Raw genomic sequence first — 22,518 nt, forward strand, 5'->3', positions numbered from 1 at the left:
CCACCTTGAAACTCATCCCCACAGAGTATGTCCATGCATGAGACAATGCTGGCTGGCAGGCATTATGCATTTATACACTTCTGGTTTCGTGGCAGCAGTGAGGTGGTCAGGCCCCGAGAGGACCAGCTGCAGCGGCGCTGCTGCAAGGGCAGCTGCTTGCAGGCTGCAAAATCTCCCCGAGCCAAGCCACCTCAGTGGCAGGCAAACTGTCAGCCTGCTGCCACCCTGTTCCTGGCAAGCGCTGCTGAAATGATACATAGGAATGGCTTGTTTTCGTGCTGCTTCTATGAATCTCTTAATAGAGCCAAACTGAAATAGAGCACAAATTTCCAGTTCTGTATTAAATCCACCGCAGATGTGTTGCTTATGTTTGAGAAGCGCTTTTAGGCTGTGGTTTAAGTGGTGCCCTAACCAGGCCAAGTGGTTTTAGGCCCTCTAACACCACACTGAATTTGCTTATTAATTTGTGAGTTGTGTCCTATTTAAAAATATATAAACATTAAGGAATTTTGGTGAAATCCACGTGGTAACGCAATCCCCTTTCGCAGTACATATTTAACAAGCTAAAGAAGGCTAAGTTTAACGCTGAATTCATATATTTAATATTTTAGAAAACAACTCTATTTTTTAAATGTGCAGTTCCAGCCTATTTCTACATAGAGTTCTTCCATTGGACCTTCTAATCCTGTTGCACATGTGGGATAGTTGTGAGATTTATAATAAATACAGATTGAAAGTTGAAACTCATTTGCCTTGATAATGCTAGGTAACTGCTCAGCCTGAGTGATTAGGCACCTTTTTAAGAAAACAATCGGAAAAATAAAAACATGCCAAGATGATGACAGTGACTTGCCAGTTAAGCTGAAATGATGGAGAAGTCAAGGCTGATGGTTAATACTCGCCTGAAAAATGACCTCTGCTGCAGTTGTTACCCCTTGGCTGAGAATAGTAAAATAAAAAGCAGAGTGATATGTACTTTTTTGTGAAGATGCAGTTGTCCTACCAATGCTTGCACAGATCCAACTTCATGCACAAAAGTGGCAGAGCTGCAAAGCCCTGACTTCAGCAGCAGCCCCATGTGCCAAAGCTTGCAAGATTCAGTGATGCTCCTCCCACCAGAAAACATTATTTTTGTGGTTTGTAATTTGGCTCCGGGAGGTACACCAGTATATCCAGATGCTGCTAAAAATATGATCCTTCATTTTCTGCTGGCAGGTTAGAGTAGTGAAGAATATTTATAAGGTGTGTTTTTTCCTTTCCAGTTAAAATGTGCCACCCTTGAATTAAGAGGACAATGTTTTTTACCCTGATGCTTAATTTAGGATAATGTTGAATTTTCATCAGGCCTTGGTGGAAGCTCTCCTAAAAATAGGAATTATCTGGGGATTCCTTGCATCAGAGGGCTAATGAGTGGTTGAAAACTTGACATAAGAAATAAACTATAAATATGACATTTTTGTCACAGCCCCAGTGATTATTGGCAAAACCTCCTGTTGCTTAGTAGCTAGATAGTTTGCATCTGTTTTACTCCTGCCTTTTCGAACTTACTGGACAAAGCTGCTTATTCTCCCTGTAGGGCAAATGGGTTTCACTAACAGAACTTAAACTTTTTATATTGGTGGAATATGTAGATATTGCTCTTTCCACCCAACTGCCAGTCCATGACTGCTAAGAAGAAATGAATCCATTCTGCTGAAATTTCTGAGTAAATTCAGCTCAGTGATGTTTACAGATAACTGGACACTAAACCACTGCAGGATGATCATGATAAAGACCAAAATGCATTCTTTCAAGTACTGTTTCTCAAAGCTTTTAGAGGTATAGTCCCTTTCTGATTGATCTCTGAAGGCCTGAATAGTGGTTAGAATTTCAGGAGACTTCCCCCCCCCCCCCAACACTTCAGAGCCTCCTTTGAATCCCATTGTGATCCATAGTTTGAAAAAAGAATACTTTAAAAAGCAATCTCTGGTGGGCAGCTTCCACCAGAGATTACTGTAATTAAGAAATAACTTATTGGCAATAGTTTATTAGTTTTTGAATGTCTCAAACCTTTTCCTCTGAGCAACTTAAAGCACTTAGCTTTGCAATAACTGTAACATATAATTTAAGCTGTTATCCTCTAAACTGAATGAGAACATAGAATTTAGTAAGTCAGAAGAGATTTATTTTTTGTTTTGTCGAGATAGGACTGTTGTCTGCATGAAAGGTTTCCATGTTGCAAACAGAAGACGATTAGATTCCTGAGGGGCATGGTTAATTGGCAGTTGTATTCATTTGCAAAACAAAAACAAATGTCAAGTCTTGTACATCAAAAAGGGCATGGGCCCTTCATAATGGGGCAAAAAAATAATAAAACTTGCAGCTTGCTAATAAGTTAGTGTGCTTAAACAAGGCAACAAGGATACTCTTGCATGCAGTGCCCCGTAAGAAATTGATGAACTTGGACTATACTGATACAAAACATTTTATATACATTTATTGTCAAGTTCTTAAAATGATGTATTAGCGATAGAGATGTGAAGTACTAATAATACTAATAGAATATTATGCTGAACATCCCACTGTGCAGTACAAGGCAAGTGACATACAATTCACTGATAATATATTGATATTGGCAGATAAAAGAATGTATTCAAGTTCAGGTTGTTCTGAGAATTATTTTCCCAATATGAGATTTCTGATATCTGTCATTTCTTCATCTTAGCAGACAAAAATACTTAGTACAATACTGGACGCTTTGCTTTATTGAAAGGGCTGCCTGGGTTTTGCAACAAAGTGTATTAAACTTTTGTCTTTGTTTCTGCTGTGCAAGTTTTATGGTGTTCTCTGTTTCTTTAGTGAGACTTCTTAGAGAAAGAACCTTAACAAAGAAATAGATATTTAACTATACAATCTGTATTTGAAGCCTCCAAAGGAAGGTTAGGAAGAAGATGGCAACAGATTGTAGGAGAAAAGGAAATTTCCAGCCCCTTACTTCATGTGTGAATCGCTTAGTCCTGAGGTATTGAAGGTACCTTCTAGGATGTTAATGCCTCATCTCAGACTTCTTGGCCTGGATTTTCTCTAGTCCAGAGCATTCAAATATATGCTAACTTAGGAAATACTAAGAAATCGGACCTTGGCCCAAATTTTCAAGTGAGGCCTCTAATTCAAAGCAACCATTTGACACGATTTTTTTGAGATATCTGTGACAGCTTCTCAAAAGTGCCAGACCTAAAACAGCTAAGTGGGAGCAATGGAGGATACGTGTCCCTTTTGATGACTGGTGTCCCTATCTGGTCACCCAAAAAGTGAGACACAATGTATGTTTGAAAGTGAGGACAAAAAACTTACCTAAGGGTAGGCAGACTGACTGTAAGTACCTAGAATTTTTTTCCCTTTAATTTTTGAGATCTGTATCGCAGCCATCTTATTCTCTAGCAGCTGATGTTTGGGTTATCCAAAAGCAGAAAACTCATTGCACACTAAGTAATTTTCAGAGTGAAATACTAATGCAACTGCTTTCAATGGCAATATTCCCACTGACTTCTGCGTGGGCAGAAACATGCCTCATATACTAATTCTGCTTTCGTTTGAGTGCGTTACTGCTTCTCTATTCTGACATCTTAGGTAATAATTTGTTCCAGCTTTAAATGACCATAGAGAAGGTTTTTACAGCAAATTTAAAGGTTGACTGAGGCTTGGAATTTTAACTCTACGACTTTCCATTACTTCAGCCATGCTATTATATACAGCATACCCTGTGTACAGAATAAAATGCAACCTACCTAGTGTCGGGTCATATTCCCAGATGAACCGTTTGGTCAGGAAGCGTACAACGAGAGCTGCAGGAACAAAAAGATTCCAGGTGAGATGCACAAGCCATCAACTCATCTGTTTTTTTAAAGCTTTCCCAGCAAACTTTTCTGTGTGAATGAGCATGTAGCAGCTCCCCTGAACTGTGAGAAGAATTCAGCATTGCTTAGTCCGGCAGTTGAGACCTTTTCTCTGTTTGTGGCTCACTTTACACTTTTGGAGGGGGAAAAAACCAAAACTCTTTACAGCATTAATCATTTACCCATGTAACAATGCAGGATAAAGAATACCAGGAGGTAGTCTGTAATATTTTTCTACTTTTTTCTGTCACAATAGCTTCTACCATTAAAAAGCCAAAACAACCCCATCTACAGTGCTATGAGCAGATGACCTTTGGAAAAAAAAAAAAAAAAAAAAAAAACCAAACAAAAACCAACACTATTTTGGATGCTTTAGATTTCCCATAACCAGTGGAAAAAGGATTGCCAGTTTTTGAACCACGATGCTTTGAAGCTTCAAAACTAGGGGTGTTCAAAATAATTTAATTCTTGAAAACTTTGCCTTCAGATTTTAAACTTTGTAAGGTAAACATATAATTGGCTAAATAGCTTCCTTCTGTATTTTGGCATGCCTTCCTTGCAACAATTTATCTTGCATGTTTTTTCTACTTGTCACTTGAAGCAATCGGCTACCATGTTTTAAACCAATGGTCAACAAATGCTATTAATGAATTTGCAGGAGTAGAAATAAAGCTTTAGGTTTTGGAGCACTGGATAACTAGTTCTCAGTATCAGTTTATGGGCTAAGATCTTGCTACTTATGTTCTTATATTTAATTTTTTCTATCCCTCCACCCCCTCTTAAAAACAACCTATAAAGGCTTTGACAGGATATTGATTATGTTCTAACTTAAAACTAAGCAGTGCCTTGAATTTCTAGTGCTGTAAACAGTGTTCACCACTGCCAACTATTCAAAATCCTTTCTGCATTTCTAAAATGGAGCAAGAGATATCACTGCATTAGCTATGATTGCAGTGATTTCAGCTATAGGAAAAGCTTTCCTTGTCAGCCTACAGGATTGTTCTGATCTTCTTTCAGTTATAGGTGGACAGGAAAAGGTGACAGCTAAACCCAGTTCTGATCCTTTTCAAAATTAGTCATGAGAATGCCCCACAGCCCAGATTTTTGTGCCCAAGAGTAGGACAAGGCAACACTCTGTAGAATGAATATAATTAATTAAGCTTTGCTTAATTGAAACTTACTTTTTTAAATACAATCAGAACATTAGTTTTCAGGAAGATTTAACTATGCCTCACACTTGGGAGGGGTAATAAGAAGCTGACCCTAAGGAAATGAGATCCTTATATAAGAAGGAATTTTAAATTGGTGTTATTTTAAGTTTCTATTTTCCTTAGGAAATCCTATTTTTTTAATCTTATTAGCCTTTGCAGAAATGCTGTCCTTGGCCCTCGGAGTCAATGTGGCAATTCTTAACCAAAGTAACTTTTCAAGTCCTGGTCCTAATGTGGATGTCATATTGCAAGAAGATCTCTGTGTAGCTTATTTTCCATTCATGATGATGTCTACCAGGACTTTTTTCCCCATGTTTTACCTCAGCTGGAATAGTTTAAACATCTCTATGTTTCAAAAGTTTGGTCACGGCTCTTCTCTAATTGCTAGTAATTGGTTCTCTAATTGCTGGTAAAATACACAGCATGTTCTTTTCTTTTTTCTTTTTTTTCTTTTTCTATTCTGACTGGGGAAGTGATGCAGGGTAAAAGTTTTCCCAACATGCTTTCAGAAGACTCCTTACCACCTTCCTTTTGAAGAACAGATTTTAAAAATGCTTTCTTCCTCCACAGCTGTACTCCGAAGGAGAAGCAGTGATGTGCTACCTGTGTTGCAGTGCCTTACCGTGAGCCTGTACCTGGACCTAGAGTCATAGAATCATAGAATTGTTAAGGTTGGAAGAGACCCTTAAGATCATCAAGTCCAACTGTTAACCTAACACTGACAAGTCCACCACTAAACTATGTCCTCAAGCATCGTGTCTACCCGTCTTTGAAATACCTCCAGGGATGGAGACTCAACCACTTCCCTGGGCAGCCTGTTCCAGTGCCTGACTAACCTTTTGGTGAAGAAGTTTTTCCTAATATCCAACCTAAACCTCCCCTGGCGCAGCTTGAGGCCATTTCCTCTCGTCCTATTGCTTGTTACTTGGGAGAAGAGACCGACCCCCACCTTGCTACAGCCTCCTTTCAGGTAGTTGTAGAGAGCAATAAGGTCTCCCCTCAGCCTCCTCTTCTCCAGGCTAAACAACCCCAGCTCCCTCAGCCGCTCCTCATATGACTTGTGCTCTAGACCCTTCACCAGCTTTGTTGCCCTTCTTTGGACACGCTCCAGCACCTCAATATCCTTCTTGTAGTGAGGGGCCCAAAACTGAACACAGTATTTGAGGTGCAGCCTCACCAGTGCCAAGTACAGGGGCACTATCACCTCCCTGGTCCTGCTGGCCACACTATTCCTGATACAAGCCAGGATGCCATTGGCCTTCTTGGCCACCTGAGCACACTGCTGACTCATGTTCAGGTGGCTGTCAACCAACACCCCCAGGTCCTTCTCTGCCAGGCAGCTCTCCAGCCACTCCTCCCCAAGCCTGTAGCATTGCATGGGGTTGTTGTGACCAAAGTGCAGGACCTGGCACTTAGCCTTGTTGAATCTCATGCAGTTGGCCCCAGCCCAATGATCCTGCCTGTCCGGGTCCCTCTGTAGGGCCTTCCTACCCTCCAGCAGATCAACACTTCCACCCAGCTTGGTGTTGTCTGCAAACTTAGTGAGGGTGCACTCGATTCCCTCATCCAGATCATCGCTAATGGAGACAGAGAAAAGGCAGAAGAGAGTGGGGGAACTTGTCTGACTATTTTCCTATTTAAACACAGTCCACTTATAGTTACGATAACCTTGTACTTGTAGATGGAAATTGCTGGAGTGAAGGGTCAAAGTGGCGAAGGGGACTGGAAGAAAGTCTGTCAAGCACTAATGTCTGAGACAGGTGATAGAGAGCTGCAGCTCTGAAGGCAAAGAGGGAGAAGAGCTGGTTTTGGAGGTGGCCCAAATGAAGGAGGTGACAAGTGATAAGAAGGAAAGGTACAACTGGACCGCAGCTGCCGAGATGAGCCTGGGAGAAAAGAGGTACATTTATGTACATGGGATGAAATTGTACAGGCATTGAGTGCTAAAGAGGTGAAGAATCAGAGATCACAGATGTAAGCTCTGGTGAGGAGGCAGAAAGTAGGTTGTATTCATCTCCAGCAGGGAGGCCTGTATGCACAAATAACAAATAAGCACATATGCAGGATGGAGCTGAAGAAAAGAAAGGAAGGGTGGGAGTCAGCTGCCATGCATAAGGCCAGATGGCAATTAGTCTCCCTTGCTGGCAGGTCTCAGCGGGGAGCACAGCAAGCCCAGCGAGTTGCTTGCTAGGTGCTGCCGGTAATAAAGTACTTGCATAAGGCTTGCTTGGGCCCGGTAAAGGGAAGAATGCATGAGATGCTCTTGATCCAGTGTCTGTCCTGTTTATAACTATTGCAAACTATGTTGGATGGGAAATATCTTCACTTTTGCCTCATAAGGGGTGCTTAGCAGATGGGCCCCTGACATCCAGTTGAGTATTAAAACAATGTATGTGGCTTTGCTATCTGATTTGACTGAAAATAGTCAATGCGAGGAGAGCTAGGAAGGGCATCCAAGAGCTTGGGCTGTCAGTGTGGAGACCAGCTTGCTGCCTCACACTGCCTGCCCTAGCAATGATCCCCCTAGAGCAGGGGTATTACTGTGGAGCCATTTTGTTTGTTTTGCTCATTTACTGCCAGATTACATCACTTTTTAGTAAAATAACTTCGGCCAGCAGAATAATCACAAGTGAGGACACTTAGAGATGTAGCACTCGGACTTCTGCCGTTGGCATAAATGATGCTTCGGGCAAAGCAATAAAACTTCTCTGTGTCCTTAGCAATGCTGCATAGGAAGAGTTGAGATGGGTATTACTTCTTTCTCACCTTAGCAAAGGTGTGTGCACCCTGCTTGACCTGTCAGCCTTATTTAGACATATTTAATACTGAGCCGAAAATAACCCAACACACTGAAAAAAAAAAAATCCAAATGCTGCGTTTTGATTCAAAATAACATTGAGGTTGAGAATGTCTGAAACACATTTTCTGATTAAATTAGGTGACTAATTCCAATGTTCATCTTTAAAATGACCATTTCCAGTGCTTATCCTCAAAGATGAAATGCATTTTGAAGCAGGCAAGATTTGGATCGATGAAGTACCTAATAGGAGTGAGTTTCATGGTTCTCCACTGAGACTAGTCCAGGCTCTTCCCTGAACACTTACTGCTTGTGAAATACAAGAACTTGCAGGCTTAGAAGGAAAGAATCTCCAACAAAGTGAAATCTGGATTCCCGCTGTGTTTTTTGGAGACATGATCATTACCTAAGGGAATTGATGTAATGTCCCAGCAAAGGAAGAATAGACTCATGTCTCTTTCTGCCTTTCCTTACACCCTCACTTCCAAGTCAGCTGTTTTGTCCAGGGTTTAAATTAGGGTAGAACTTGGCCCAGGACTTTCATTCACTCATGTTTAAACCTTCTGCCTTAGAAGTTATTCTTGGAGAAGAAACATGACTATCTGTCAAATACATTTGCAGTGTAACTCCACTGAAGACAATGAATTTATATCAGGACTTAACTTGGCATATAAACTGAGATTATCAACCACATAATTAATCAATTTCTTTGGGACTTGTGTGGCTGAGTCCCTTACTCAGCTTTAAAAATCTCAGTCCATATCTTTTGGAACATGTGTTTTTCTAGTGTTTTGCGTCTTGCTTTAGATCTTTGTTTGGTTTAGTAACACGTAAATGCTCTGGCTAAATTTACAATCTGCCTGAATACATATCTTCATGAATTTGTTATCGTTACAGCTAATACAAGCTGAGCTTTTGGGGGAAGAATGGAAGCAGGGTTTTATTTGAAAAACATCCCCCTTCCCCAAAAGCTACACAGTTCAAAGTTATTCTAAGAAAAACAACAGTTCTCTGCAGTGAAATAACTGTATGATGACTCTTTTATGCCATAAGAATTTTAAGCTATAAAAATGGTCTGAAAGTAGTCCTATTATTCAACTTATCAACAAGTCCATTCCTGGTGCCATGATGATGTGTCATCAGTAAACCATACTTGGCAGGAGACACCAGAGTGGTTAAAACCAGAGGTTATAATGATCAAAAGGCACTTTCACAAATGAAGTATTTCATTTTTTTAAAAACATGTATTTTTGTTAGAGAGTTCATCCCCCACTCACCCTCTCAGAGGCCCTTCATGTATTGGAATTTCATTCCCCTTGGAGCACATGGCGAGCTCCAGCCTGCAGAATGGCGGTGCCACAGGATTCTGGCATGTGATGTGCTGCCTCCTTAAACAGCTCTGTGTCCAGCTTTGGGAAGTAATGGTTTGTTTTAAAGGCACTGTCATGAGAATTTAATTTGCTCCTGAAAGTGCAGGTTGTTTGGGGGTGGGATGTGTGTGTGTGGGGGGGGCAAGTATGAACTTGTAATGCAGTCATTTCTGATCCTGGTACGTCACGGATGTAAACATGCTGTCATTACTTCTGGCTCTGCCTCTGTGGGCCTGGGTTTGACTCAGTTTTGGCAGTATCTCTGGCAATTCAGTGACGTGGGGATACAAGTGGTAGTGAGACATCAACAGAAGGATCTCTCTGCCTTCCCTTCTCTCTTGGTTTGTTCACTGTGGTCACTTCTGATGTTGAGACCTAATGAGCTTGTAGTAAACTACAAGGTAAATTTAATGCAGCAAAATGAGATCAGTGTGGGTAAAGGAAGAACTGTGCCAAGTATAAAAATGGTCTGTTTTACTCTGCCTTGCTGTCTCAAACCCTGCCTATTTTATGCATATTTTAATCACTCTAAGCAGTGAACTGTTCAGAGAAATTACTGTGTATGCTTCTATGTTTTTTCTGTAACAGCACAGTGAGGTCCTCCACTGACTGACAATATAAATATAAAAAGTATAATATATACTTTTTATATATGAATATCAAATATAAATATCAAAAGTATACATACTTTTTAATATATATACTGTATAGCAGAATATATATAACAGTATATTTATAACAGTGTGTATATATACTGTGTAATAGTAAATACAGACTAGGATTGAATGGCTATGTGATGAAACATGTTACTCTTGCCTTTCAAGAGTTTATGTATGTTGCTCAGTGTAATGCAAGCCTTTTTTCTTCAGTGGTAATGATGTGGGCTCCAGTTCTGTGGACCCAAATCTGAACATTAAAAATGGTTCAAAAGTCTTTTTGTTCTGGTAGGGTGTATAGGGACTGGAATACCTGTCTCAAATCTCTATCTTAATCCCAACAGCGGGATCATGGACCAAACCAACATCCTATGTTCAAGTGTTTCAAAAACACTAACATACTTTCAAATGTAAAACTTAAGCACTGTTTATTGGATTTATCTTTACAGTAAATAATATTTTACATGCTGAATATGCACATAGCAGGACTCCAGAGGCTGCTTCAGATGCTAATTCAGTAGGTTGTTCAATTAGATGTCAATAACTGCCTTCTGACAAGTTGTTTGGAAGGGCTGTGCTACTGTGGAAGAGACAGAGACCATAGTCCTACTCATCTGTGGTTTTTAGCAGTCTTCATCAGGATATTTATCCTTTGGCCTGACCAAATGTCAGTGTAATTAGTGTCATTTTTAAAATGGCTGTCACTTTTCAGTTTCTACTGCAAAGTTTTGGGGAGCATTTCTTTTGTTAGTGGCAATTTCAGTTTATCTCAGCTGTAACTGCATTTTACTCCTCTGGGAAGTACCTGATTTTAGGAACTTTTGAGTGGGAAGGGTCTGGAGAAGATTAACTTGTTTCAAGGAGCTCATCTGAAACTCTGGCAGTCCATAGCATGGTATATTTACTAATTTCATCTTAACTGTCTTCATAGCAGACTGGAAGGAAGCACTGCATCAGATTATTTTGCAAGCACTTTTTAATTGCAAGGAACGAAGTAAACAATAACTTGTGCTTTTATCAGAGCATGCACATTAGTTTACTTCTGCCGCCACTGAAAATGAATGTAAAAATCATTGGCTTCAGTGCAATGAAACTAATGCTTGCAGGTGCTCATGAAATGGAAAGGTGAGCCATCCATTTCCCGACTTGCACAAGGGTAATTGCCGATGTTCACACCTATCTCCAGGGTGACAGTTTACCCAGTGCTCTGCCTGCGTATGCCCAGGCATGGGGTCTTGTGGATGCTCCAGCTCTTCTGCAACATCTAGCTATGCCCGGTCCTGCTTTTGTAGGCTTGCAGCTTTTGCACAAATTGAGTCTGATGTTAGGGAATTGTCAGTATGTTCCTTCGCTGAGAGAGATGTCTGGCCCCCAGGTTAGAGGCAAGATTTGCCACTACTCGCAGACTAGGGAGAAAGCAATCTTGGCACAGGTGTGTTAGAACAAAGGCTGCTTTCCTTATTCAGTACTGAATACGGAAAATACAGGAGTTGTTTGTCAAAATCTTTGATAACCACATCCTAATGTTAATAGCAGAAAGTGTTTCTTGTCTTGCTTCTGGTGTGGTAATTTCACAATAAAAGAAACACTTCATATTCATCTGGAATAGTCTACTGTGAATTTCACAAAATACACAGTATAGTAGTCATTCATCCCATTGCCACTGAAAGGGAGGATTTTTGTAGTAATGTTCTGCCTGTTGCCTTCAGTACTGGAGGCATTTTTTTACAACGGTTGCTGCATATGGAATACAAGCAGGAGGCTTAATTTATATTATGTTATCCCATTCCATAATATATTGTTCCAATATAACGTTGTTTATTTCACAGATCTCCTCTCATCTAAAAGATAAATGATCAGACTGGTGTGTCTAATGGTTTTGATCATTTTAGGAATGCAGTGTGTAATACCCATACTTCTACCATTTCCCCTCTCTTGACTCCATTGTATAACTTGTTTTGTCGCCCCTTTGTGAAGACTAAACTTTCTGGTGTGCTATTACTAACACATATGGTTTTCCAAAACATAGTTAATGGTAACACCTCCTGATGTTTGTGTGTCTGAGACAGAGTATATTTGTGATCAGGCTGTAGAGCAAGTCTTACATATGAAATCACACAAATAACTTGCTTTTCTAGATGACTGACACAGGTAAGGTTTGAATTTGCATGCTGTTTTAAAAGACACTGGGTAAAGTAAAGTAGAATAGGTATAAAACTTTGACATAAACTCCACCCCCCCCATCTCAAGGTGAAAAATGTTTCATTTATTTGAGAAAGAATTGAAAAAAGAAAGAAAATATTTGCAGAAAAAAGAAGGGATGGAAAGTGTTTTTTTTTTCTTAAAAATACAGTACTTCATTAAGAAAATGGCAAGATGAGAGAATTATCAGGGGGCTGTCACTTTTTTGTAATTTTTTTCCTTACGTTTCTCCCAGTGTTGACTTTAGATGGCAGGATGATCTTCTAGTAATTGTCAAAGCATTTTTGTATGAATGAATTTTTGTTGGAAAAGGCATGTTGAACAGAAAGGCCATTTTTTTGGAAGGAAGCCAGTTTTTTAGATTTCTCTTTCAAAGGAAATGCCTCAATACCTCACCATTTCTTTTCAAAGAACCTGTAATTTAGGAGATGCAGATTTAAAACAAACACACACACACACAACCTCACTAGCCTCCATTTTTTATTCACTGCAGTGTTATTTTCTATTGCACTGGAGAAATGTGTGGGACTAAATTGTGGGTTTTTTTAACCAGATGCCACTGTTACAGGGAGATGCCAAAGATGCACTTTCTTGGGTGTATCATCCACCAGCTACTCAGCTTCAGCTGATCTGTGTGTACTGAAAGGGTTCAAAGTTGACTTTTCTCTGCTCATGTTGAGCCTGGCTAAAGGTGCAGGCAACATGAGTTATTTGAGCGGCAGTCCTGAAAGTAAGGGCTATTTTGGAGATGCCTTGAGCTGCTCCTAGGATGGTGTGGAGCTGCTGCCTCATGCCCTGCCAGTGCAGAGGGAGGAACATGCATGAGCACAGAAAGAAGCAGTGGCCAGTGCAGTGCAGGAGTAGCGATTTTTGTTGCTCTTCTGGTGTTTTTGTTTTTTTTTTTTTAATTTGTTTTGTTGTGGTTTTTTGTTTTATTTTGGTTGTTTTGGCTATTTTTTAAGGCTACCCTTCAGCTCTTGCTCTGATCCCTGCTCTCTCTCCCTTCCCATGGTCAGAAGGCAAGAGATGAATAAGAGGAACTGGAAGAAAGGGGAGAGAAGTGAAGTTGCCTTATTAGAGAAGGTCTGCATGTCCTGGGAGAGCTGTGGACCCCTTTCCCAGGGAGTAGGGGAGGGAGCATGGTCTCATGCCCAGAGATGAAGAAATTTTTCCAACAAAGTGAAAAGCCAGTTCTGTGTGAGTCCTTGGTTGGGGCAGGGACTGGTCTACAAGGCTCAGCTGTTCTGCAAGAGCACCCTGGCTGCCAGCAGCAACCTGGCCATAAATTCTTACCCTTGCTTAAGGGGGAGGATGCTGGTAAGGAGCTCAGCGAACTAATTTGCCCACTGCTGGGGTTAGTGCTTGATAGTTTTTTCAGGGGTGGCTGGTGTTTCACCATCCTACTGACCACTGTTCTGGCCAGGAGCAAAATGCTTTTTTTTTTTTTTTTTTTTTTCCCTCCCCCACGCAGTATGTTCTGGTCTGACAAACCCATTCTGGAAAGGTGCAATGTATTCTCTTACACTAAGTGTTCAGCCTAGCAGCAACTCTAAATGCTTAAAAACAGGGTTTTATCAGGCCCTGGCGAGTCAGCCTGAATGACAGGGCAGTTAGTTAGCATACTGTGAGCAAGGCCACTGGCATCAATGCTGGATCATTGCCTGTATTTGTAACCTTCATGATGGCAAAAAGTACCTTTGTGATAGTGCCTTGCTATGCTACTGTTTCACTAAGTCTGTATAGATCAGCACAAATGGTAACTAGAAATGGCATAAAGTGTACCTTCTCTCATTTGCCTCAGAAACCCAGTGATGTAAATGGATGCAGAGCTCCCTATTTCACTTTGGTAGACAGCACTAGATGTTTCTGTGTGGTCAGAGTCTGAACAGGCTATCTATCATTCTCTTCTCCTCAGCCTGACTGTAATAATTTTCTCATATTATTTTAAGTCAGTGTATACTTTATCAGATGAGACTACAGCTCACATCAAATGAAAAACAAGCTGTTCCCTGGCTTTTTCTGTGATATACTTCATTTCTTTTACATGCACACCCTGGTTTTCTGGGTTTGGCTCCATGGAAATGTCAGGTAACCTGGAAAAACTTTACATTGCAATCACAATCCAGCTGGAGTACGATATACGGGAAAATCTTGAATGACCATATGTCCTGTGCAATTTCCAGCTTTCTTTGACAAAGGAGCTTAGGTGAACACTAGAAGTTCGTATCAGTCCCATTGACTGACTTGTGGCTGTTCGATCAATAGATGTATGCCTGTAAGGTGCTTGTGTCACAGGGAAATGAAGAATTAGGCAACAAAATACATTGAAAACTGACTCATGGATTTTTCATGAATTTCTCATGGATTTTCCATGAATTTCTCTTTTTTTAGAAGCCTGATGACATAAGCATTGATAAATGTTACATCTTTTTAATACAGTGCAGAATACAATATTTATGGGAACCCATTCTTTTCAAACTGCTATTAGCTGATTTTGCATTGCAGCTCCTCTGCTACTTGGAATTTTAAAGGCAGAAGATAAGGAATTGTTTTCTTTCTGACAGGCTCATTGCCAAGTACCTGAACCAGACACCTGGAGAAGTTCCCAGAAGAATAAATGGAGAAAGGCATGTGAGAACAGATGTATCGGACAGTGATGTACACCACAGTGGTTTTCAGGCTTGTGTGACTAGTTACTAGCAACATAGTGTATGATCTTCCAGCTGCTTCTAGCATCTCATGGAAAGTGGTGGCAAATGTCCTGATGGCTGTTCTCATGTTTTATCTATGTGTTGTGGTTTTGTTTGTTTGTTTTTTACCCTTCCTCCTTTTCTCTGTGTTGTTAAGACATCTGCTCCTGTTACTTGCTTGCTACCTGGAATCTTGAACTTCTGTTTGTGCCAGCAATTTTTTTTACAGCAAACAGCTTTGCCATTACACATGGAGAATTAAGAGAGACAGGAGCAGAGAAGCTCTTTAAGAAAGAGATGAAGGTTATCATTTCCACAGTAGGTTTTGCGATACTGAAGAACAAGAAAACTGAATGATAGAAAGGCTATGACCAGCAATTGAAGTAAAACATATGTTAAATGCTATGGACCACATGCTTCTTTCCCACCATACAAAATATGTTGCAAAGTGGAGAAATGATTAGCTGAAGAAAGCTCAGTCTGAATAAAGGTTTCCTAACATGCTGGAGAGATGCTCATTTCTAGAGGCAAAAAAATGACCCTAAGAGATGGGACTGGTAGCCACCTAATGGTACCTACCAGCATCACCTCCTTTCTTTTGTGGAGCAGGCTGGAAGAGCAGGTGTGGGTGGAGAGCCACTTTTCATAAATCACTAGTGACCAAAGCCTGTTTCAATCTGAAGCCAAACTGGTCATCTGCCTGATCTCACACCAGTGCTCATCCCATACCACTGCTATCTGTAGGAAGATTAATTCATCCCAGAACCTGGAAGTAATGATTTCCTATCAGAGCTATGACATGTGAGAATGGGCGAAGATAAACACTGCCAAGTGGTCCAGGCAGTATACTACAGTGTGGTGTGTTTGGTTCCCAGTACTACTGACAGCATTAAATGAATTTAAACTAATTCATTGTTTTGATAAACTGCTATCATCTCCTATCTCTGGCTGCAACTACAGTTTTATGAGCACTCATCTGGTGCCTATAATAATGTAGGGGTTGTTATTATTAGCCTTCTGCTTGGAATCTGGACACACAATCCTGGGAACTGTTCAGAGTAAACTAAAATTATGTGTGTGTGTGTGTGTGGCAGGGGGAAAGCATGATCTAAATTTAAATGGTAAATTTCTCCTTTCATTTTTAATTCTTAAGGGCATTCAGCTAATAAACATCATATGTCTTCAAACAAAATAAAAAACACAGTAGTAGATAATGGATGCTGTAAAACCTCTGACTTATCTCAAGTCTGAAACTTGGAGGATTAACATAACTTAGTTTATGATGTTCATCACAGCTGCCAGGAGACCTGGCCCTGCTTCCCCAGAGTGCAGTAGCTACAGGGAGTGTTCTTCTGCTCTCAGCTAGCTAATTAGCTATACTTAGTTAAAAGTCTGTATTAAGAGGAATCTCTGCTACATTTATTCATGCTGAATAATGAGTTGTACTCCAAAAATCTGAGGTGCTATCTGTGTGAGATTGTCTTGTCCATAGAAATTACACAGATAGCAAAGATAACAAGTCATATATTCAGGACTCTTCCAGTCATTATCTCATTCAGTGGTTTATCCAGTGATGAGATTTTCTTCATTCCTTTTACATGATGCTGCAAACACCAAGTTCCTGTTTGTTCTCGGGGGACGGTAAAGATCCCACAGAAGTTTTGCAAGCGTATTGTGTCATCTTTCCCTGCTAGGATCCTCTCTTCCATCGTGGGGTTCGGTAGGTACATGCTACTGCAGTGGATAAAATGTCAGGTGCTCAGAGATCCTTCAGGACTAAGGAAGTTTGCAATTATGATGATATTAACTTCTATTATTTTCTCAGGCCAGTGTGATAAACCTCTCATCACTGAGTTTTTCTTTTAATGCTTTTTTTTAAAGAACACTTCCTCAGTTTCACCCCATGATCTTTTTAGAGTGAGCAGAGAGAATACAAACAATTCCACTTTCTCTGCCAGCACTTGAATAAAGCAATACACATTTATTTTTCCTGTTACTGCCCTGCAGAGTGCCGTATACTGACTGCAGCAATCTGCGTTTGCTTAGCCGTTCACGATGACATCATATGAGCCGTGAGAAAACACAGCCCTGGGAATCTACAATTTGACAAGTAAGAAAACCTCCAATTGCTCATAATGAAGGCTGATGCGGTGGCTAGGGAGCCAGTCCGAGAGGTTGATTACATTCCTTGCTTCGCCATGCTTTTTGTTTGGCTTTGCCCAGAGTAATAGCTGATTACATTTTCAAAGCTATTAGTGTGCCTCCAGGGCAGAGAGGTAGCCAGCATGATGCCTGATAGCATTTAAATGGTGTTGGTCTCTAAGGATGCCCTTCCCCAGTGTTCTCCCATCCATCTATCCCCACCAAGTCTCTTGTTGTCACTCCCTATTCTGTAGCTCTCCAAGTCCACCCACCCAGGCATGCTGATTCACATGTTTGTGGGGATGAGCTCTATGTGGAATTAATGAAATTACCCTGATTCAAAAGATGCTCTTTCCCCAAGACTCTTTTTTTTTTTTTTTTTTTTTTTTTTTTTGTTAACACTGATCATTTAACCGACCCTGAGAAAGGCACGGTGCCTCCAACAACCAAAGTGGCCAAACTGAGAGCAGAAAGTGGTCTTGTGGGAAAGGTAGGGAATGCTTTGCTGCTGGAGAAAACACACTCTACACCTGGTGATTTCACTTACACTAGGGCATTTCTAGAAATGTACTTTGTGACATATCTTACTCTTTCAGCCCCCAAGCAGCTTTTGAAAAATTTGGTCTTTAGTTTCTCTGCACATTCCTCAGTTTCATCTGGAACCTGGGTGTAATGGTACTGCTGCTGGATAAATGGATTATCACCGCAGACAGGCTGATGCTGACAAAGCAGAAGTGTTTCGGAAATATAAATAGTACTTTTTACTTGGATGCTGAAACAATGCTTTCACAGATGTACCTTTAAGGAAAGCATTCATTTCATTTTATTGCTTTTTAGAAGCTGGATTTTCAATGAGCTGTGTACAGACAAGAATATTCTATAACCATTGGTTCCTTACTGCTTTTGAAAAGGAAGTAAATTTACCTGGCATTTTTAACTTTCCTGATGCACGCTGACATAGCCTCCCCAGGAAATAAAGACGAGTCTTGTGGTCTCACACATTACTCTACTGCAAGTTGGGATGAACTCTTCAGCTCCAGCTGAGATCTGTGTTCACCTTTCTTACAGGAGCAAGGGTTATTTTTAAAGTAGTCTGATCCCCTCTTTATTGTTTTGGTTTCATATAGAAGAAAGGATATGGTCCTTAAGCTCCACTTACAGGTATTGTCCTGCCCTGTGGGCTTGCTGTTTAGAGGGCAGAGCACCTGGGAGGGCTGTGGCACCTCCTGCTCATCCACCTGGGGCAGATGTGATGGAGCCCCAGTAACATGGGGCCCGGGGGGGTGGGGAGGGGCAATAAAAGCCACAGTGATCCTGCTCCTGTCCCCCAGCAGCATTGCTCTGTCATGCTCCTGCTCCAGGCAGGCTTAGCCACTCTATCTGCTCTACCTGTTGTCCTGGAGGATAAGCAGTCAAGGCAGTGATTCCTGCTCTCCCCACTGTTATCGAGGTCAGAGCTGGAGGAGGAATTTTGTTATTCCTCCCCATTCTCTGAATTCCCTCCCCTTCCATTCTTCAGGGTTTAGCAAAAACAACAAAAAAAAAAGCACAAGAAGTGTCAAGAAGAGATGAATCATTCACTACTCTAAAGGAATGAGCATGGTCTGGTTAGAAAAGGGGCATATGTTATAATCTCATTTTAATTAGATAACATACAACATTTAAAGGTATGTCATTCATTGATACAGGAGATAAGAGGGCCAGGACCATGTGTTTGGGAAAGCAGAGAAGTGGCAGGCTCATTGCAACTTAGTGTCAGATAAGCCACTGTGACAGAAAGCATCAGCTGGAAAAAAGGAAAATATTCCTGGAAATAAAGCTGACAATGAAAGGGCAGAAAACTCGCATGCCGCTGAAATTATTCCTAGAGGAACATGCATCAGGAGGCTATTTTCGATTGGGCTGTTAAATTATTCAACAGCTGGGAAGTGCCCTGCCATTGCTCAACGTAGCTATATATTTCTGGGATGACTTTTGTACTGGATTCTTCCCTCCTTGAATGGAGCCTGAGGCACAACCCACTGAAGTCATCAGCTTTGCCTTTCTTTCTGTAGGTTGAAGCTCATGCCCCTGGGGAGTTGTTTAGGTGCAATGAGATAAGTAATGTTCTCAAATTGATACCAGCAGCAGCCCCACCCCTACAAGAAAGAAGTTAAGACTGAAATCCCTCTGCCTGCAATAGCTGGAAACAAGGAGGCTTAGGCTAAATTCCTGCATCGTAGAGAGGTCTCCTAAAGAGAAGGCTTCTCATCTCTCCAATGTCTTTTGTGTGAGGGTTCTTGCAAACATTTCACTAGTTTTTCAAGTGTTTCCTTTGTTATTCATGGCTCTGAAAAGCTTGCTTGTGCCTGGAAAATCATCCTGCATGTAAATTAAAGTATAACTGCTATGTCTCAACAGCTCTTATCTGGATAGGCTTAATCCTGGTCTTTCTCTTATGAAACTTGGTTAAACTAAATCAACTTCAAAAATCATTGAGAGAAGGATTGTTAGGCTAAATTGTGACTGTTTGGGCAGGGAACTCCTTGAAAACTGGCTGGCTACTTTTTCTCCCTATTCTTTAATTTCTTACCTGCTTGCCTGGGGCTTCCACAACTGTCTAGATGGTGCTGGTGGGGAGCACCGCAGCCACTCACCAGTTACTGCCAGGGGGGTTAGGCACATGCTATGGAGTGTGTTGGCAGGGTTAGTCCCTTGGAAGTGTGTACTTCACAAGTGTCCAATTTTGGTTGAAGGCATCACTCCAAGTGCTTACCTGTCTCTTCATGCCATTCTCGCTAAGCCAAAGGCCTCATCTATTTATTCTAGCAGATCTTTCTTCAAGCTACACTAATTACTAAGGAAAGCACGTAGCCTAACAGAGGAGGAAAACAACATCCCACAAACGTCCATAAACACACAGCTAATGAAACATGGATGATAACTGCTAGCTAGGATTAGACTCAGCTGTTGCTTCATTATGGTCTTGCTCCACCAGATTTGAGCTGGCTTCCCGCTAGCCACGACCAGAGTGCCTAACGAATGGCAGATGGATGTGCTGTAAACCGCAACAGGTGACTAATGAATCCAAAAAGGTATCACAGGGTTGTGTGGCAAAGGGGCCATGGTAAAAATGGTGGTTTAGTACAATCATAGGCCTGGGGGTGGGGGAGGAACAGGGTAGTTAAATTTATATAAGGGCAGTAGAGGAAGTATGTAGAGAAAAATGAGTATCGTTACAACTATCATTGCCCTTCTCGGTAGAGATTTGACTGGAACTTTTTTGATGAAAATGTTGCCATTTTAGGCTATTGCACCTCCAATGCCTCCCTCCCATTTTCTGAAAGAAAACCTGAAATACTTCAAATCTAGGTAAAATTTCATGGCAGGTTTCCCCATCCTTCTGCTTGATCACTATCTTTCTTTTCCTGCCCTTTTAAGGAAGGATTTTTTTTTTTCACTAGAAGGATCTTAAGACAAAAAAATGTGATACTTTTCTGTTAACTGTGGTTTGCACTAGTTCTTAGTAATAACATTCCCATACCCTGTCTTTCCCCTCCCATCCAAATAGCATTGGCCACATTTCCCACCAGTCTTTAGATTTCAGTATCTGTGTGAGTCTTGATTCTCAAACATAGGCAAGTAAGTTGTGGTCCACGCTCACAGAGGATAAATTTATGATTTAAGCCTAATTAAATTAACTTTAATTCCATTTGAAAAGATTATGTAGTAGATAAACTTTCTTATGCTTCTCTCTAATAGGACTTGAATTGCAGCAAGTATGCATTTTTTCCTCCTTTGTTCAGGAAAACAGCAAGTATCATAAAAAGGGGGTTAATGAGTAACTAGTCACTCCATAAGCTTGGTGCGTGGCTGCACAGCTGATGGCCTATGGGTCTTTTCCACCGAGTCCCGTCAAAATGATTTTTCCACTGCTCTATAAGATCATAAAGTATATTTGTCTCCAAAAGCCCAATCTGAGCAAATTCCTATAATATCATTTGTTCTATGGTTGTCAAAATTTTGGATGACCCCAACTTAAAAGATTGGGAAATCTTTAAAAGGCATTTGAAAGATTTCCCAATCACTTCAGTGAGGTTAGATTTTTTTTTTGAAGGCCCAGATCCAACACCAGCCTCTGTTGAAAGTTCTCATTTACCATAAGGGCTTAAATATACTTATGCTTAAGATGCAAATAGGGACCTAATCAGATTTTCCAGAAGCACCAAGTTTCCTGGCACCTATTTGCAGTTCTAGAGACATACTTGTGTTAAAAATGTTGGCCTTTGGTCCCTGTTTATAATTTGCAATTTCTGTCATTACTTCCAAGAAGAGGTACAACCCCTACTAGCTTTGCAAGTACTAATGCACCTATGTCAGTTTAGACTTTAGTTATAGATTATATCAGCAATATATCTAATTATTCCTATAGCTTCTATTTTAAAATAATTGGAAGTTTTGTGCATTAATATGGAACTGGATGAACAATACTATGGTATAAACAACAGAGCAAGGTAGAGGTGAAAACCCACAGACATAAATCAGGAGCAAGTACAAAAGTGTTGTCGTTTTTTGTTTCATCAGAGATAATAATTCTAACAATGTTTTTCTGCAAGTCAAAGAAGTATATTTTTCAGCTGCAAATTCTACCAGCAGTACTCAAATAGATAAAGACAAGTAAGAGGAGCAATGCAGAGGCTTAGCTGAGAAATCATTAGGAAGCTTCAATAATTTTGGATTAGGTTCTTAAGCCTAAACAAATCAGTGCCCAAGCTCGTGCACCCATCTTACTTAACAGACATGAAATGTATAGTTGCTCGCTTGCACAACCAGCTAAACACAAGAAAACTTGGAGGCTTAGGCTAAGATCTAAGATATGTTAGGGATCTATTTGCAACAGCTGGCTTTAGCCTTATAAAACTAATTTCTCTAAGATTCTTTTCTAGTTGATAGATTAGGGTCCTGCATTGGATTACAATCTGGAGGAGCCCATCTCTGTCCCTTGGGTAAGGAGTTGCAGGGAGCTAATGCCTATATTTAAGAACATCCTCGCTGCTTTTTCCCGTCACATATGTTCAGCTTTCAATAATGTTAAAGATATTTGGGTTCCTTGAGCGTGCAGGGTCATTTTGGCATACTGTAGGAAGGTTAGGGACAGCCCAAGGCTCTCTGTGCGTAAACAGTGAACTGTTAAGAAAACTTGTCTACTTTTCTGAGTCAGAGATGAGAGAAACGAGGGGCCAAAACAATCAACACCAACCAACCAGGTTTGACTTGTGTTTGTACTGCAGAGTGGGTAGGTTACCAGCCTAAAGAAAAGCCAAATTCAGGCTTGACCCATTTGATCCAAGTAAAAAGTAGTTTATCTTGTCTGATGTTTTCTGTGTGTTAACAGAAAAGGTCTGCATGGAACCAGAGGCAATTCACTGTGAGCAGGTTGAAGGGAGAGAAAGAAGCAAGAAATGTCAGTAGATCCCCAGTGGAAAGGACAGCAAACACTGACACAGACAAATGCAGTCCATGATTCAAGCCATCTAACATACCAGAAAAAGCAAAAAAGCCCAACAGCCACAAGATTCACCTTTCTGCAGAGTTT

The 22,518-nt window shown here is 40.7% G+C and overlaps 1 protein-coding gene across 4 annotated transcripts in view; it reads right to left on the reverse strand.

Annotated features, from left to right (window-relative positions):
• Window positions 1–22,518, reverse strand: part of RERG (RAS like estrogen regulated growth inhibitor) — a 110,732-nt gene that overhangs the window by 15,048 nt on the left and 73,166 nt on the right. For all 4 annotated transcript variants that reach the window (XM_087767302.1, XM_087767305.1, XM_087767303.1 and 1 more), the window contains one exon: window positions 3,768–3,824. In XM_087767302.1, coding sequence (XP_087623428.1) covers window positions 3,768–3,824 — 57 coding nt within the window. The remainder of the gene's footprint in view (window positions 1–3,767; window positions 3,825–22,518) is intronic.

Source organism: Nipponia nippon, unplaced genomic scaffold (genome assembly GCF_047370975.1).
Source record: "Nipponia nippon isolate SJK-2023a ecotype South Korea unplaced genomic scaffold, ASM4737097v1 scaffold_3, whole genome shotgun sequence".
In the NCBI taxonomy this organism is placed as follows: domain Eukaryota; kingdom Metazoa; phylum Chordata; class Aves; order Pelecaniformes; family Threskiornithidae; genus Nipponia; species Nipponia nippon.